General features: G+C 34.2%; 1 protein-coding gene and 1 long non-coding RNA gene across 2 annotated transcripts; one reads left to right on the top strand and one right to left on the bottom strand.

Annotated features, from left to right (window-relative positions):
- LOC145105169 (uncharacterized) lies at positions 1-1243 on the bottom strand. Its single transcript, XR_013707250.1, has 3 exons — positions 1138-1243; positions 716-798; positions 1-186 (listed from the first exon to the last, which is right to left on the bottom strand). It is a non-coding gene; the product is annotated as an uncharacterized LOC145105169 (long non-coding RNA).
- Positions 1244-6111: 4868 nt separating this feature from the next.
- Positions 6112-7692, top strand: LOC145145863 (ethylene-responsive transcription factor RAP2-12-like). The gene is made up of 2 exons (XM_079074966.1): positions 6112-6563; positions 6848-7692. Exons 1-2 carry the CDS (start codon positions 6314-6316, stop codon positions 7507-7509), a joined length of 912 nt encoding a protein of 303 aa, XP_078931092.1. The 5' UTR covers positions 6112-6313; the 3' UTR covers positions 7510-7692.
- The last annotated feature ends 8498 nt before the right edge of the window (positions 7693-16190 follow it).

The raw sequence follows: 16190 nt of genomic DNA, 5'->3' as shown, positions 1-16190 counted from the left end.
TCAGTCAATGTCTCTCTCTCTCTGCACATTTTACAATGGTTGATAGGTTTTTGGCTCAGTTTGACGGTTTTGCCCCTAGCTTCATTTTGCTCCTGGTGGGATCTTGTGTTTTTATCTCTAGTATCTCCGGTGTTGCTTCGGAAATGGATGTACTTTTTGTTATAGCTCTTCATTAAGAGATGAAGCCTGTACATAAAAAGACTTTTTAAGAAGGGATTTTTTTTTTGAAGAAACATAAATGAAACGTCCCCGTTTTTGAGAAAACTGTAAATTTAGTCCTTGAGAACCGGTTTTGAGAAAACTGAACCGGCCGTTTTCAAACCGAAAAAAAATCATTATTGAACAAAGATTCAATTCCAAAAAAAACAAAAAAACCAAACCGGTTTTCCAATAACCAGTTTCTTTTATTTAAAAAAAAACGGTGACCAGTTTAAAACTGGTGTTTATGCATCTCTAGTGTATCACAGTGAACATTTTGGATCATCTTCACCACAAAACATGTTGCAAATCCCTCAACATTGAGCACATAGACACACATCTAATGGATTTACTATATTATATTGACTGTCAAAAGTGTTTTTAGAGATTGAAAAGTTGAGGGATGTATTTAGGGTGATTACTGGCAAGTCCCATGTGAGACTATACCAAAGAATAGATGACACCAAAGTCACGGTATACCCTCCCCCAAAACACAAATTATTGATTCCAAACAAACCTCAGTAGATCTGGTTGTGCACATTACCATTCACTGACAAGTTTTGTTGCTACCCCTCCTTGACATTGTCGGCCCAATCGTACCTGCAAATCCAGATAAAAATTAAACTAAAAAGATTAAAAATAACAATGAAGACGGTATCCGCATCTATGAAATCGATGCACACACATAGTTAAACACGGATGCACATAATAGATTTAGAGAGAGACCTTGGTGGTAGTAGTTTTGGGTTTCCAGTTCACCTAAATTCATAGGTTAATATCCAAATCAATGACAAAAAATATATTTCTAACCATGTACAACATGAGATCTAATAAAAGCCTACTTTGGATTTGTTTTTTGTTCACATGCGATTTAAGAAAGACAAAGCAAAGTATCATTCTTCAACAGCAGTAGTATTCAAAAGGTGTTTTTTCCATTACCATTTTCAACTTATTAGAGGCTTTGGACTCTTTATATTTTCTTGGCTTCAAATTGTTCGATCTTCAAAGAAAATAGAAAATAAAAAACCTCGTCTTGCCAACACATATGTAGAATCAAAGAAAAATAGAAAATATATCACTTACAATAGAAATTAGAACACCACCATTTAAACATAAAAATATTGTGACTACAACTACAAAAACAAACAAATACTCTTGTGTTTCTGTAAATTAAAGGTCAAGTCTCACCTAAATTCATAGGTTAATATCCAAATCAATGACAAAAAATATATTTCTAACCATGTACAACATGAAATCTAATAAAAGCCTACTTTGGATTTGTTTTTTGTTCACATGCGATTTAAGAAAGACAAAGCAAAGTATCATTCTTCAATAGCAGTAGTATTCAAATGTGTTTTTTCCATTACCATTTTCAACTTATTAGAGGCTTTGGACTCTTTATATTTTCTTGGCTTTAAATTGTTCGATCTTCAAAGAAAATAGAAAATAAAAAACTTCGTCTTGCCAACACATCTGTAGAATCAAAGAAAAATAGAAAATATATCACTTACAATAGAAATTAGAACACCACCATTTAAACATAAAAGTAAAATATATATATATATATATATATATATATATATATATATATATATATATATATATATATATATATATATATATGTTGTGACTACAACTAAAGAAACAAACAAATACTCTTGTGTTTCTGTCAATTAAAGGTCAAGTCTCGCCTTGATAACACATCTGTAGAAACAATATGATGACAAAAATGTGTATTATAATAAAAGAGAAATAGACGATGAATCGATGAAAAAAATCACAACATGTGCCATTAGGGTTATTTGTTACTTCTGTCATTAAAGTTTCTGGATCGAGATATTTGTTACTTCTGTCATTAAAGTTTCTGGATCGAGATATTTGTTACTTCTGTCATCAAAGTTTCTGGATCGAGATATTTGTTACTTCTGTCATTAAAGTTTCTGGATCGAGATATATATATATATATATATATATATATATATATATATATATATATATATATATATATATATATGGTCGCCGATGGTAGTTCCGTTGTACTTCTAGATCTAGATCCAGATCTAGACATCGAGACAAAACAAGGGCATATGCTGGAGATCGTTGGTTGTTACAAAGAGATGGCAGCGGTGAACGGTGGTAAGATGAAGTTAGATGGTGGTGAATACGTTGGCATAAGGTGGCAATTATTGCCTTTTCGTCATATTCCTTCACTGGTCAGAATGATGGTGGGAATGAGTGAAGCTTCTTCCATTTGTGGTGGCGTACATGGGCAGTTGGTATCACGGGACATAGAGAGAAAGCAATAAAAAGAGAAGAATTAGAAGATTGGGAAAACATATACCTTAATTTATCAGAGAGGAATACTGAAGAGGTGGGGGAGAATCAGAGTTTTCGAATGTGGGGTTTCTTTCCGGAGATACAAGGTGTCAAACTTTGAATGATCCGAAATTGAGGGAGATAGATCATATTTGCTGAAAATTATACTGATTCAAAACGTGGATAAAGGTCAACTTAAATTTAATATTATTTTATTGGTGACCACTTGTCCTGTCAGCTTAATGGTTTTGTCGTTTTAAAAAAATAATATTATTATATTCAATCTATTTATAGAAATAGTGAGATTTCTTTTATAAGATAGTAACATAAATACTAAACTTTAAACTTAAATAATATTTAATTGTATTTAACTTTATAATAAAAAAATTAGGCCACTCCGGTGTTGATGTGACTTTTACTTGAAAACTTTTTATTTATCTTTTCTTATAAAATATAAAATTATTATTATTATCATTATTATTATTATTATTTGCAGCCCATCTACGGTTAGGAACATTTAGCCAAAATATATAAAGTTAAAAAAAATATATTTAGGCTATTTTCGGATGTTACAAGTTAGCAAAACTCTTTCCAACGGCGGTTTCAAACAAAAAGCAAATTTTTCTCTCATTTTTATTTGTTTTTTTATTGTTTACCTTGTAATTTAATGGTATCTGGCATAGATATTTTGTAAAGAAACGTAAGAAAATAATAACCCGAAAACAAAAGAGTGGGTAGGCCACATGCGGTGTACAAGCTATTGATGCACAAAATGTGCATTAGCAATTTGTACACCGTAGCTGCAGAACCCATCTATGGTTTTTTGTTTTTTTTTTTTTTCGTTTTTTTAGTTTCTAACATGTATAGTGATATAGTTTTATTATGTGGTATGCTATTTGGGTTGATTGGGTATTTTGAACTAAATAATATTTGAATGCTAAGAACGAAATAGTAAGTGGAAGAACAAAATAGTAGATGAGGTCTTCCTAAAACCAAATTGTAGCTTAGTTGAGAGCATATTGTACGTGAGTAATTTCATCTACGGTTTTGTCAAAAAAACAAGTGGATTTTTTATACTACCATGTCAAACTGTAGTCGAGTGTCGAAACTGCAGTTGTGTTTGACTCGACTATGGTTGGCTATTTTTGGCTATTAAATGAAAGTCATTAACAATTTTGGCTAGATTAGTATGTTGGTGTTGTTGTTGTTATTATTATTATTATTATTATTATTATTATTAAGTAGTTGAAAACAAAGTTTGCAAAGACAAACCGATACACCTCTACTCTCATCTCAACCAACACATGAACAACACAAAGTACAACCCAACATCCACACCACTCCAAGTCCTCATTGATGCCAGAGCATCTGAAGTCAAAACGGTCAAAACATTCATCATCATCATCGAGGAAATCCAGGAGTCCATAAGCAAACAATAAGCTCTCATCCAAACTCTAAAGGATGCATGATCAGTGAAGCTTCAAAATAGTTGTTGTCTTTTACTTTAACTTCTCAGTTTCAAGTTGTCTTTTGCTTTAAGCTATCAGTTTCAAATAGTCATCCTCTTTTGAGTTTATGTTATGTATCCTCTTTTGAGTTTATGTCATGTGTTAAAATGTATGTACTTGTCTATCTTAAATATATAAATGGTTAATCTATGAAATCCTCTGTTAAATATATTATTTGATTATGCAAAACCAAAAACCATCTGCCACTAACTATTGCATGTACTAAAATGCAAATCGATATAACATGATACGTCTGTCCCGTTGCGAAGAATGGGGAAGCCTCCTAATTAATATTAATCCCTATCCCCGTCCTCTTCATTCATTGGTAGGCATAGCCCTTGTTGTCGTCCATAAGATTATTTCATCATGAATATCCCTCCCTCTGTCGAAGAATAATGTTAATTGGCAATCAAAATCGGTCATTAATCGAACTATATGATTAAAATTATTTAAAACGTCAAATAATCAAAATTATCAAAAAAAATCTCAAAATTAAAGAATGAAAATATGTGAATGGAAAACTAAATGTCCTGATTTTTAGCTTCGCATTGTCTCTCGTCATGCCACCGGCTATGTTTCTCTGTCTCTAATCATATCGATATCGACCTATATGCCGACAAATATAAAAATGAAACGAAATTTGCTTTTTGGTTTAACTTTTACATCTATGTATAATATTTGAAATATATTGAGCATAAAAATAATGGTATTTTAATATTTGATGATATTTATCTCCAAATAAATTACTTTATAATTTAAAATCACTAATTAATCCTCTTATAACCGATTAATTTGTTAACCGTAGTTGACTGACTAGTTACCTCGTAACAATTTTTTGAATAGAAAATTATAAATATAGCTTAATTCATTAATGACTTTTCACAAAATAATAAAAAATTAGGAGTTTTCACAAAATAGTTATACAAAACAGCATATTGGGGAGGCTCGTCTGTGGTTTCGTGAACTCAGCTTCAGTTTCGTCGAATCCAACCAAACACGTTTTCGGTTTTGTCGTCTGGGTTTAGGTATCATAGCATCGTCTCCGATTTTGACCAAGTCTATAAAAAATCATTTCTAAGATGACAAAATCGCATGTGGCATTTGGCCATATGTGGTTTCCTCTCATCTCATCCGTGGTTTCCACATAACTATGAAAAAATCGGATAAACAACAAGAAAAACGGATAATATGAAGAACGAAACCGAAGATGGCATTGCCTCATATGCAGTTTCCGTATCTAACTTACGATTTTATTCTTCGGTTTTTCGGTATTATACCCTAAAATCATACAAGCTACTAGTACATATGTAGGGGATACCACATAACTATGAAAAAACATGGATAAACAACAAGAAAAACGGAATAATAAAGTAATATGAAGAACGAAACCAAAGATGACATTGTCATCTGCAGTTGTGCAATTTTTAATGCATAATTTGTGCATTGCATACTTGTATCACGTCTTCGTCATATTTTACAAATTTCCGAATTTGTGGGCAAAAAACATAAATATAAGTAGTAAATAACAGTGTAAATGATAAAAATCTAAATAATACTCCGTACATCAATTACAACATTGTTTCAATCTTTAGCCATGTGAAAGAACTTCTTTGAGTTTGATTGGGAAAATGACCTCAGTTCTTTTTGAACTTTAAATATAATGGGTTAATGGGCCGGAAAACCAAAGCTGGGCCATGAAACCACAACCCAAAAGATAAAACCAAAAGCATTTTTGATCGGATTTGAGGATTTTACGAAAGTGCTAGTTTTTTTAATTGGCAAATACAAATATATATAAAATTATTCTTAAAACTATTTCATTTATGTCGACAGTGAGACTTAAACCTTCGAACTAAAAAAAGAAAACAATACCATTAGGATAGAAAACTTTGGTTGACTAAAGTTCACATGAGCTTCCTAATATGCGATGGCTATTTTTGTAAAAACTCTCATGTTTTTGCTATTAATTAAGAAATTAAGTAAATTTAAGTAATATTATATGGTACGGAACACGAAAAACGTAGTAAAGCGTTAAAGGTAGCATCGAGTTCGAGGGCGCATCGTTTAGCCACGTGTTTACGAGACAACACTGTCCATGCCGGTTTAGGGGTAGTGACGTAATCTCCTATTTCATTTTGCAGGACCTCCGTTTATACTTCTCGTTTCCGTATCTCCCATTTCACTTTTCAAGATTCATCCATCATTTCTCCCCCAAAAATTCTTTCACCATTGCAATTGATCATTAAACCCTTTATCTTGGAGCCAATTTACTTCGAATTCTATTAGCAGATATGTGTGGAGGTGCCATCATCTCCGATTGCATTGCGCCGACAACAAATCGGTCTCCCCGTCTGACCGCCGAACTTCTCTGGAATACCCATCTCTTAACCAGCCCAAGTAATCGTTACTCAAAGCGTTTCCCATCCCACGGTACAGATCTTGACGATGATTTCGAGGCTGATTTTCAGGGATTCCAGGATGAGCTTGAAAGCGAAGCAGATATCAGCAAGTCTTTTCCCAAACACTCTGCTCCTGCTTCTGGTATCATGTTTCTCTTTTGTTTTTGGGTATCCAGATTAGATTGATATTCACATGCAGAATGTATATTTGTTCCATTTTAATTAAGAGAACTCATACGAAATTGGAACTTGTAGATTCGACTCATAACATGACCAATTGGGTTATCTGAAAGTATATATTTGTTAAATTACTGAACTTTATGTCGATTAAATTTACAAACATAGAGAGATAGAGAGGGGGGTGTTGGTTTCTTTGTTTTGGGTGTTTCTTGAATTCTTGTTTCCTGATACATATTCTTGAATTAGGCTTAAGCTCTATAAAGCAAGATGATGAAGCTGAGAAATCAGGTTCAAGGAAAAGGAAAAACCAGTACAGAGGAATCCGTCAACGACCTTGGGGTAAATGGGCTGCGGAGATCCGTGACCCGAGTAAAGGGGTCCGAGTCTGGCTTGGAACTTTTAATACTGCTGAAGAAGCTGCACATGCTTATGATGCAGAGGCAAGAAGGATTCGTGGGTCGAAAGCAAAGGTTAACTTTCCAGACGTAACTTCTTCACTGAGACAAGCCATTAAGCCAAAGTCCCAGAAACGACTTCCTAAGGTTAATTCAACCCTCAACCAAGACATGAATAACAGAAACTATGGTTCACTTGAATCTGTGAAAAAGAAACCACAAATTACGCCTGTTGATACTTTTGAGGATATGTTTGAAGTATCTTATGTTGGTTCTGATCATGGTAGCAACTCCGACTTTGGTTATATGAGTCCTGCAAAGAAACTGAAGTCAGAGTCTTCAAATGTGGTGGCAGAAGGTGACATGTCTCTTTCTGATGACTTGTTGTTTCAAATGCCGTGTTTTGAAGAAAGCTGGGGTTCTTGTTCCATTGATGCTTTCGTCAATGGTGGAAGTGGGGTCGATCTTTGGACCTGTGATGACCTTGCTGCCATGATGGATGGATCTTTCTAAGTAACCATAAGGCCTCTATAAATAAAGGTTTCCAATGTCATTAAATCATGTCTTGATTGACTTTTGTATGGAGAGTACATAGCTTATCATGAACTAGGTTTCTTGAGCTTGAAATGAATCTGTATTTTGTAATTTTGAACGCATGGTTGGTTTAAAGTTTTTAATTTGTTTTCCATTTGTACAGTGGATGTTTCTGTTTGTTGTTCCTTACTTCCATTATAATAGGGTTTCTTCCATAAGGTCCAGATGGATGGAGTCAAGACTATCTTTGTAATTTCAGATATGAAACTTAGAAAAACAATTTTGAAGGTTTTGGTCAATTGTGTAAATGTGAGATTTGTTTGGTGCGTCTATGTTCATTGGTTAAGTCAACGTAACAAAAAGGATAGATTCCACACCCCCATAAAACGGTATACAAAGCACGAATGGGTCCGTGGTATATGTTGTGGTATATGTTGCCACGAACCACCATCGTGCACACCATCCCGGTGTGTCGTCGTGGTCGTTGCATTTCGTGATGGCTATGACGAGGGTAAACGATTAATCGGAAACCTTTGCCCAATTCGACCGTTTATAGGTCCAATTTTCTAGTTTTTAATTTTTTTTACAAACTCAACACATATAAACACAATACATCAAATTTTACACTCACCTTTCATCAAATTTTACACTCTCGTTCTCTGAAACAAAATACATGGATTTCTTTAAAAATTTTGACTCGGATGATGAAGAGGAATTCATCTCGGCCTTCTTCAACGTTGTACGACACATTCACGATGAAGAAAGTTCGAATGTTGCGCATTCAAGAGTGGTCATCAATTGTGATCGTCAAGCCACACACGACTTATTGGTACGTGATTACTTTGCAGATAATTGTATTTACAATGATGACTCGTTCAAACGTCGTTTCCGTCTAAATAATGCTATATTTTTACATATTAGTAACGCTTTAGAGGCCCGTCATGATTTTTTTAAACAGAAACCCGATGCTAGAGGAAGAATGAGTTTTTCTAGTATACAAAAATGTACGGTTGCGTTTAGGTATTTGGGATACGGTATAGCATTTGATACATCCAACGAGTACTTAAAGGTATCCGAAAGGACCGCAATTGATTGTGTTTATTAGTTTTGTGCATGTGTCTATGAGGTTTTCCACAAAGAATATTTGTGTAAACCTACTCCACGTGATATTGAAAGATTATATTTGGCTCATGCGGAGAGGCATGGATTTCCGGGTATGCTTGGTAGTCTAGATTGTAGGCATGTGGTTTGGGAAAAATGTCCAAATGTGTGGCGCAGACAATTTACGCGAGGTGATATAGGTGAGCCAACTATAATACTAGAAGCTGTTGCATCTCTGGATTTGTTGATACGAAATTCGTTTTTTTGGAGTTGTGGGGTCTAACACATTAATGTTCTTGGTCAGTCTCATCTTTTCAACGATATTTGGACCGGCAAAGAATCTGATATGTCATTCATGGTGAACGGGCATCCGTACAAATACGGTTACTACCTTTGTGATGGGATATACCCTGATTATTCTACATTTATGAAGACGTACTCGGTTCCTCGAAGTGAAAAGGCAAAGTTGTTTACAAAAAGGCAGGAATCCCACATCATTTAGTCTTATAGTATTAGTTATTCATTTGTGTCTATGTTAGTTTGTTGTATTTAATTCTTATCTTATGTATCTTAATAAATAAATATCATTTATATCAAATGTCAACTTTTTTTTAATTAGACACATGTCATTTTTTGAGAATTTTAGAACTTTATTTCACTTGTCATTTTGCTGTTTTTTTTAAATTTCTTATTCAAACGTCACTTAGTAAATATCACCTCATCTTAATTAGTTTTTATTAATATATTACTTAATGTATATTAATGTAGATGGTAAGATCCCATTTATAAATTTTTATATTTTAGGTTTGGAACAAAAAGAAAAAAAGTTCTTTAAAATACATATTTAAACTATAATAAAGAAAATATTGTTGATTTTGAAATCAAAACTCTTAAATAAACAAAGAGTTCAATTTCTAAAGTTGAAAAATAATTTTTTATTATTATTATTATGGTTTGAATCGAAACTTGACACATTTTGACATTAACTCGTTTCTATACATATAAAATATCTTTGATGATACCTTATAAACAAAACAATCTAATTATTTTCTTTCTAACTATATTTTTTAAAACAATGATTCTATATATATAAAAAACATGACACATTTTGACATTAACTCGTTTCTATACATGTTATATTGACAAGCAATGACTTGCGTCCATGTGATTTATTAAAATTTAGCTTACATATATAAATATAAATTTAAATTACGACTCTATTAGCATATTTTGTTTTTTAATATTTATACTATTAATTATTATTATTATTCTTAATTTTTAGTTATTCAATTAATTTAATATCAACAAAACATAATATATAATATGTTATTGTTGGGTCGAAAATATTATTTATACTTTGCTTTACTAGGGATTTGTAGTTTTCGGTCTAGTGTCGAAAACAATCTTGGGTTTTGTTGTAGTTTGGACCTAAATCTCATATGATTTCGGTTTAGCTATTGAGTTTTGGGCTTGGGTTTTCGGTTCATATATATAAATAGTCATTAAGGGCGTGTTTAGGAGGGAGACACTAGAGGCTAAGGAGTAGAAAACGTTCAAGGGGCTGATTTGTTGATATCTTGGTGTTCTAGAGAGAGAAAGTAAGAGAGAACTTGTGCGTGTGTGTGTGAATCTTGTGTACATGGATCATTATTGAATATCATTGAGTGCAATGAAGATTCATCTTGTTCTTCTTCTTCTTCTTCTTCTCTATTTGATCTTGCATCATCCACTTGATTGGGATTCCGCACCATCAACTGGATCGGATTGATACATCAAAGCGATTTAGGGACTTACAAGTGGTATCAGAGCTTGGATCGTATCAATTAAATTGGCAAGATATTGAATGTTTTTGGACTTTTTCTTGAAGGTTTTGGCGTTTTTGATTTGTTTTTGAAGAAATATTGGGTGTTTGTTCTTCGTGTTCTTCATAAAATTGAGTTTTAGATCGAGTTTTGCTTCAAAATTTGGAAAAAACGTGTTTTTTGGTCGTTCCCAGCGAGACTCCGGCGGCCATTTTCGGTCAGGAGGTTGGGTTTCCGAGGTGTTTTCGGCCGAAAGCTCGTTTGCGGTCGAAAGCGAGGGTTCTCAGTTGCGCGTCTCGGAGTTTGCGGTTAAAAGCGAGTTTACGGCCGAAAGTGAGAGTTCTCGGTGGAGCGTGCGAGGGTTTGCGGCTTCGGACGTTTTCGGTGCACGTGTTCGGTTCTCATTTTCGGTCTCGCATTTTCGGTCAGAGGGTGTTGTCGGTGCGAGACTTCTTGGTCAAGCTTGAGAAGCCTCGTATTTTCGGCCAAAAACTCATTTTTTTCGAATTTTGAAGTCTTGTTTTCGGCATAAAGCTTTGACTTTCGATTTTTGACTTTCTAGTTTGACTTTTGACCTTAAAAGTTGACTTTGACTTTCAAGTTTGACCTTTGACTTTAAACTTTGACTTTCTCGTTTAACTTTCAAGTTTTCATGTTGGCTTTTCGTTTTGACTTTTTAAGTTTGACTTTTCGGTTTGACTTTCAAGTTTGACTTTCGAGGTTTCAAGTCAAAGAGCATTTTTGGTAAACAATGAGTTCTTCAAACATCAAGGTCAATGAAGCTTCATGTTCTCAGTCTTGTGAAGCTAAAATCAAACTTTATTGTGATCAACATGACTTGTTAAAAAGGGAAATTGAGGACCTTAAATATGAAGGATGTACACTTAGGAAGGCCCAAAAACCCTTAAAAGAACAACTAGAGGCCAAAACCAAGGACTTCCGAAAACTTCAAGAAGAATATAGCAATAAATGTGAAAATTATGACTATGCTAAAAAGGAAATTGTCAAATTAACTGCCGAATTTGATGCATTGAAAGATAAATATAAAGATGTTGAATTCAACTTTAAGAAATTTGATGTGTCAAGTGAGGTAGTTGCATCCATGATAGAAAAACAATTAAAATTTAAAGATAATCAAAATAAAGGTCTAGGATATCATAGTGTTCCACCTCCTTTCAATGACAACTATAACCCACCTCTTGAGACCAACGAGGAAGAGATGTCTGCTCAGTTTGGCTAACCCCCTGTACCAGCTTCAGTTAAAACTGAACAATCTGGGCCAACTGAGAATGTTGAGGTGAACGATACTAATGATTCTATTTCCTGTGCAGGTAAAGTAGTGGAAGATGAGAACAAGGAGAATAGAATTAATTCTACTTCTGTTGATTCTGTTGATTGTCAAACCAATGTCTCCTTGAACTCTGAATCTGTTTCTTCTAATTTTGTTGCTTCTAATCAACCCGTTGTTGGTAAATACAGGCCGCCAAAACAAGTGAAACAGACGGCTTGTTGTATGTGTGCATGTGGGAACAATCAGAAACAAGGCAAGGGCACGCCAACAGGGGTAGGCAGAAACAACTCCTACGTGAAGAAACATACATGTTTTCACTGTGGAACACCTGGACACATTGCCAGAAATTGTCCAAATCGTGCATATGTTCCCTACTATGCACGAGGATGGCAGAATGCGCCAAGAGGGAGATATTTCAAAAGAAACCCTTCGAGGTCACAATCAAACAATGGCGACTGGAATGCGAAGAAGGGCAAGAATCCAACTCCCAAGGACAAGAAGGGAATGTCAGCCAAGAAGCCAGATTCAAGAGATGGTTCTGTTAGACCAAGATCAGTTAATTCAAAGTCATCTCGGCAATAGGCTTCAAGTTCAAAAGAAAGTGCTAAGGCATCTATCCGATCAAACAAGAAATGGGTTAAACCCTACTACAGATGGGTACCAAAGGTTCATACTCCCAAATCATCTAATGATTCTAACATTTCTTCATCTTTTGTGTGTGACAAACAGGACATGTCATAGGAGAGAGTACCTTGCGTAGATGAAAAAGGTCAACCCAGTTTCAAAATGGACTGGGTTCCACAGACCAACTAATCCCGCACTCTGTGTTAGAGCAGCTATGGAGGCATATCATCAGACTTCGGTTTGTTGATAGTGGCTGTTCCTGGCACATGATAGGGGACATCTCTCAACTGTACAAAACTAAGAACCTTTAGTGAGGGTATGTGTCCTTTGCGGGAAAGGAAGAAAAGAAAGGATCACAAATGGGGATTGTACTTAACGATGTGAAGAATTTTTTGGATCTGTTCCGAGATTGAAATATGCGTGTTGTTCTCAGATCATCTGGATGCAACTTCCATTGGTGAATTACGGTTTGAGTTTTTTTCTCGATACTCCTGAGTTTTTCTTACAATGATTCGTTTCAAAGACAATTACTTAAATTTGTGCTTTTATTTTATTTTCTTTCTTCCCCATGCCCAAATTAAGGGGGAGAAATCAAAATACAAAAAATTATAAAACAAAAATCCAAAAATATGTACTTATGGTTTTTTTTGTAGGTGTTATTTGGGAAGTGATATGAAGCTTAGTGCTAAAGGGCAATCTGAAATTCGTGTAATGCACTAAAGTTGAATTGTCTAGACTTTGTGCTCAATGTGCTGGTAGGCACGAAGGATTCAAAAGGACTAGACATAGGTTGACAATGAAAGGACTTGACAGTATGGACTTAGATAGTTCTATTTGGACTGACAATACAACGCTTGGGTAGATTGAGCAGTGAGATAAACAAGGGAACCTACGAGATACATTAAAGTCTTATGTATATAGAGTTATGGCTCAACATTTCCTCGATATACGGACTTATGTCCTTAATTTCGGTACTGATAGGGCGACTGAGGGGTTTTGATAAAGTAGGTCTGTAGGAAATTATTTTATTGCTTTCTATCTGTCAGTCATATGTTGCCTCATTTGCGCGATTGGAACATATCCGACCTGGATTGCAACATATGCAACTCTATCTCTATGGATCTCTTTATCTATGTAATTCTTTCTATATGTTAGCCATATGTTGTCCCCTCTGCGTGATCGGAAGATCCGACCTGGGACACAGCATATGCACCCTACTATCTCTCTAACCCTCTATCTATGTTAGTCATATGTTGTTCCCTCTGCGTGATTGGAAGACATCCGACCTGGGATACAACATATGCATTTCTATATCTATCTTCTCTCTTAATGATTGAATACTCACCTAAAGTAAAGATTTCTTTGGAAGTTCTTGATTACCGGGGTATGTCGGGAAGTGGGGAACACGTTCTAGTGCATCTACAATTGAACCATTTAAAAGGTTGTCTGTAGATCTCACTACTGAATTTAAGTGGACAACAATATCTTTGGTCGTCGTCAGCTAAATGGTCCATTTAGGAATATAGGTGCAATGTCTTGTCACTTATAATCTGTCCAACTTACAAATATCATTTGTGTTTAAGTGGATCACAATACCGGTGATTGACCAGATCTAGACATGCAGGTGTGTACTGATAAACGATATTGAATTGCTTGACAACTTTGATCCCAAAAGTCTTTGTTTTTGTTAAATTTGTTCATAGTTTTCCTCTATGCACAAATTTAGGGGGATAATTAAAAATTTTAAAAATCAAACAAAAAACAGAAAATTAAAAAAATCAAAAATATGTTTATTTCTGTTTTTATTTCTTTTTCAGAAAAATCAAAAATCCAAAAATAATTTTGTTTTACTTTTGAGTGTATTTTATTTTTGGTTTTTACTTCTTAGTGATTTTTATTGTGTGCTAAGTTTTCTTTTAGTTTTGTTTTTATCTCAAAGTTTTGTTTGTCTTAAAACGAGAATTCAAAGGAAGAAGAGACTCAAGGAGGTTGTATTTTTATTGTGTGCTAAGTTTTCTTTTAGTTTCTTTTAGTTTTGTTTTTACTTTTGTTTGTTTTATTTTTGGTTTTTACTTCTTAGTGATTTTTATTGTGTGCTAAGTTTTCTTTTACTTTTTAGTTTTGTTTTTATTCTGAGCCAAGGTTACATCCTTGAACAACTGTGGTGAGAAGGGTTTTTATAACTCTGTGATCCACAATGACCTTTTAGTCATTTGTTACTTTTCAAGGCGCAACAGTGATCATTGAAGAATTCTCATTCGAAGGAACAAGAAGTGAAGATTATTCTTTCAACATACAATCTTTCAACCCCAGAAGCAAGGTGAAGTTGTACTTGAAGATTATGTGACGAGTTGGATTGAAGCCTCCTCAATCAATTTGCTGCTATCTATGAACCTGCTGAAGTGATCCAGAGGATTCGGTCTCTCTGTTATCCTCTCTGAAGATTCTCAAGTTGAAAGTGCTGATTTTCAAAAATCTTTACAAGAAGCCTCCACACCCAACGTGCGTTCAAAGTCAAATTTTCGAAGAAAAGCCTAAGTGTTCAAGATGAAGTCATTCGCATAGAAGATTCATATGTTCATCTTGAAGTTGTGAAGAAATCGAAGTTTGAAGCTGAAGCCAAGCACAAAGCGAAGATTGAAAAGAAAAGCAAGCTACAAACCCAGGGGGGTTGTTAGGTCATAAAAAAAGAAGGCTATAAACCAATGGGGAGATTGTTAGGTCTAAAATATTGTTTATACTTTGCTTTTCTAGGCATTTGTAGTTTTCGATCTAGTGTCGAAAACAATATTGGGTTTTATTGTAGTTTGGACCGAAATCTCATGTGATTTCGGTCTAGCTATTGAGTTTTGGGCTTAGGTTTTCGGTCCATATATATAAATAGTCATTATGAGCGTGTTTAGGAGGGAGACACTAGAGGCTAAGGAGTAGAAAACGTTCAAGGGGCTGATTTGTTGATATCTTGGTGTTCTAGAGAGAGAAAGTAAGAGAGAACTTGTGTGTGTGTGTATGAATCTTGTGTACATGGATCATTATTGAATATCATTGAGTGCATTGAAGACTCATCTTGTTCTTCTTCTTCTTCATCTCTATTTGATTTTGCATCATCCACTTGATTGGGATTCCGCACCATCAAGTGGATCAGATTGATACATCAAAGCGATTTAGGGACTTACAGTTATTTTTATAAATTTTTATATTTATACATTTTGATTATATATAATGATATTTTGGTTGAATCAATATAAATTAAACATTCATATAAGACAAAATTACAAAAATGGTCCCTGTGGTTTGCCAAAAGTCATAAAGTCAGTCTCTGCTAATTATTTTTGACAAACATGATCCATGTAGTTTCCAAAACTTGCATGAATGACCCTTTATGTTGACTTCGTTACAATTCATCCGTTAGTGTAAGGGTATTTTGGTCTTTTCAAGTAGCAGGGACTGAGTTTGTGACTATGGGTAAACCATATGGACCATTTATGTAATTTTTTTTTTTAATATTTTATGTTTATGAGTTTGTGGCTTTCCCACCCCTTTACTTTTTAAAATATCACTTTGAACTTTGAAAAATGTTATTATGACCTCTCTATTTTCTAATTTTTCGTGTTTAACCTCGTATTATATATAATTTGGTTTTTATTAATAATTTTTGTTCGTTCACCTAAAAAACTTTTTTTATTTGTTTATTTTTAAATATATGTCGGTATAATTTAAGGTGGTCACATAATATACGTTTTATTTGTCTATGTTTCGACGCAGTTTTTTTTATGTTTCCGTGCTTAATTTTATGTACAATTCATACGTATAACTCGGGTCACATAAAATACGTTTTTTAT

The sequence above is a fragment of the Lactuca virosa genome, chromosome 1, assembly GCF_052849685.1.
Source record: "Lactuca virosa cultivar CGN04683 chromosome 1, Lactuca_virosa_CGN04683_v6, whole genome shotgun sequence".
Classification (NCBI taxonomy): Eukaryota; Viridiplantae; Streptophyta; class Magnoliopsida; order Asterales; family Asteraceae; genus Lactuca; species Lactuca virosa.
The sequence above is the reverse complement of the archived record's forward strand: the minus strand, read 5'-3'. Positions and strand labels throughout refer to the sequence as shown.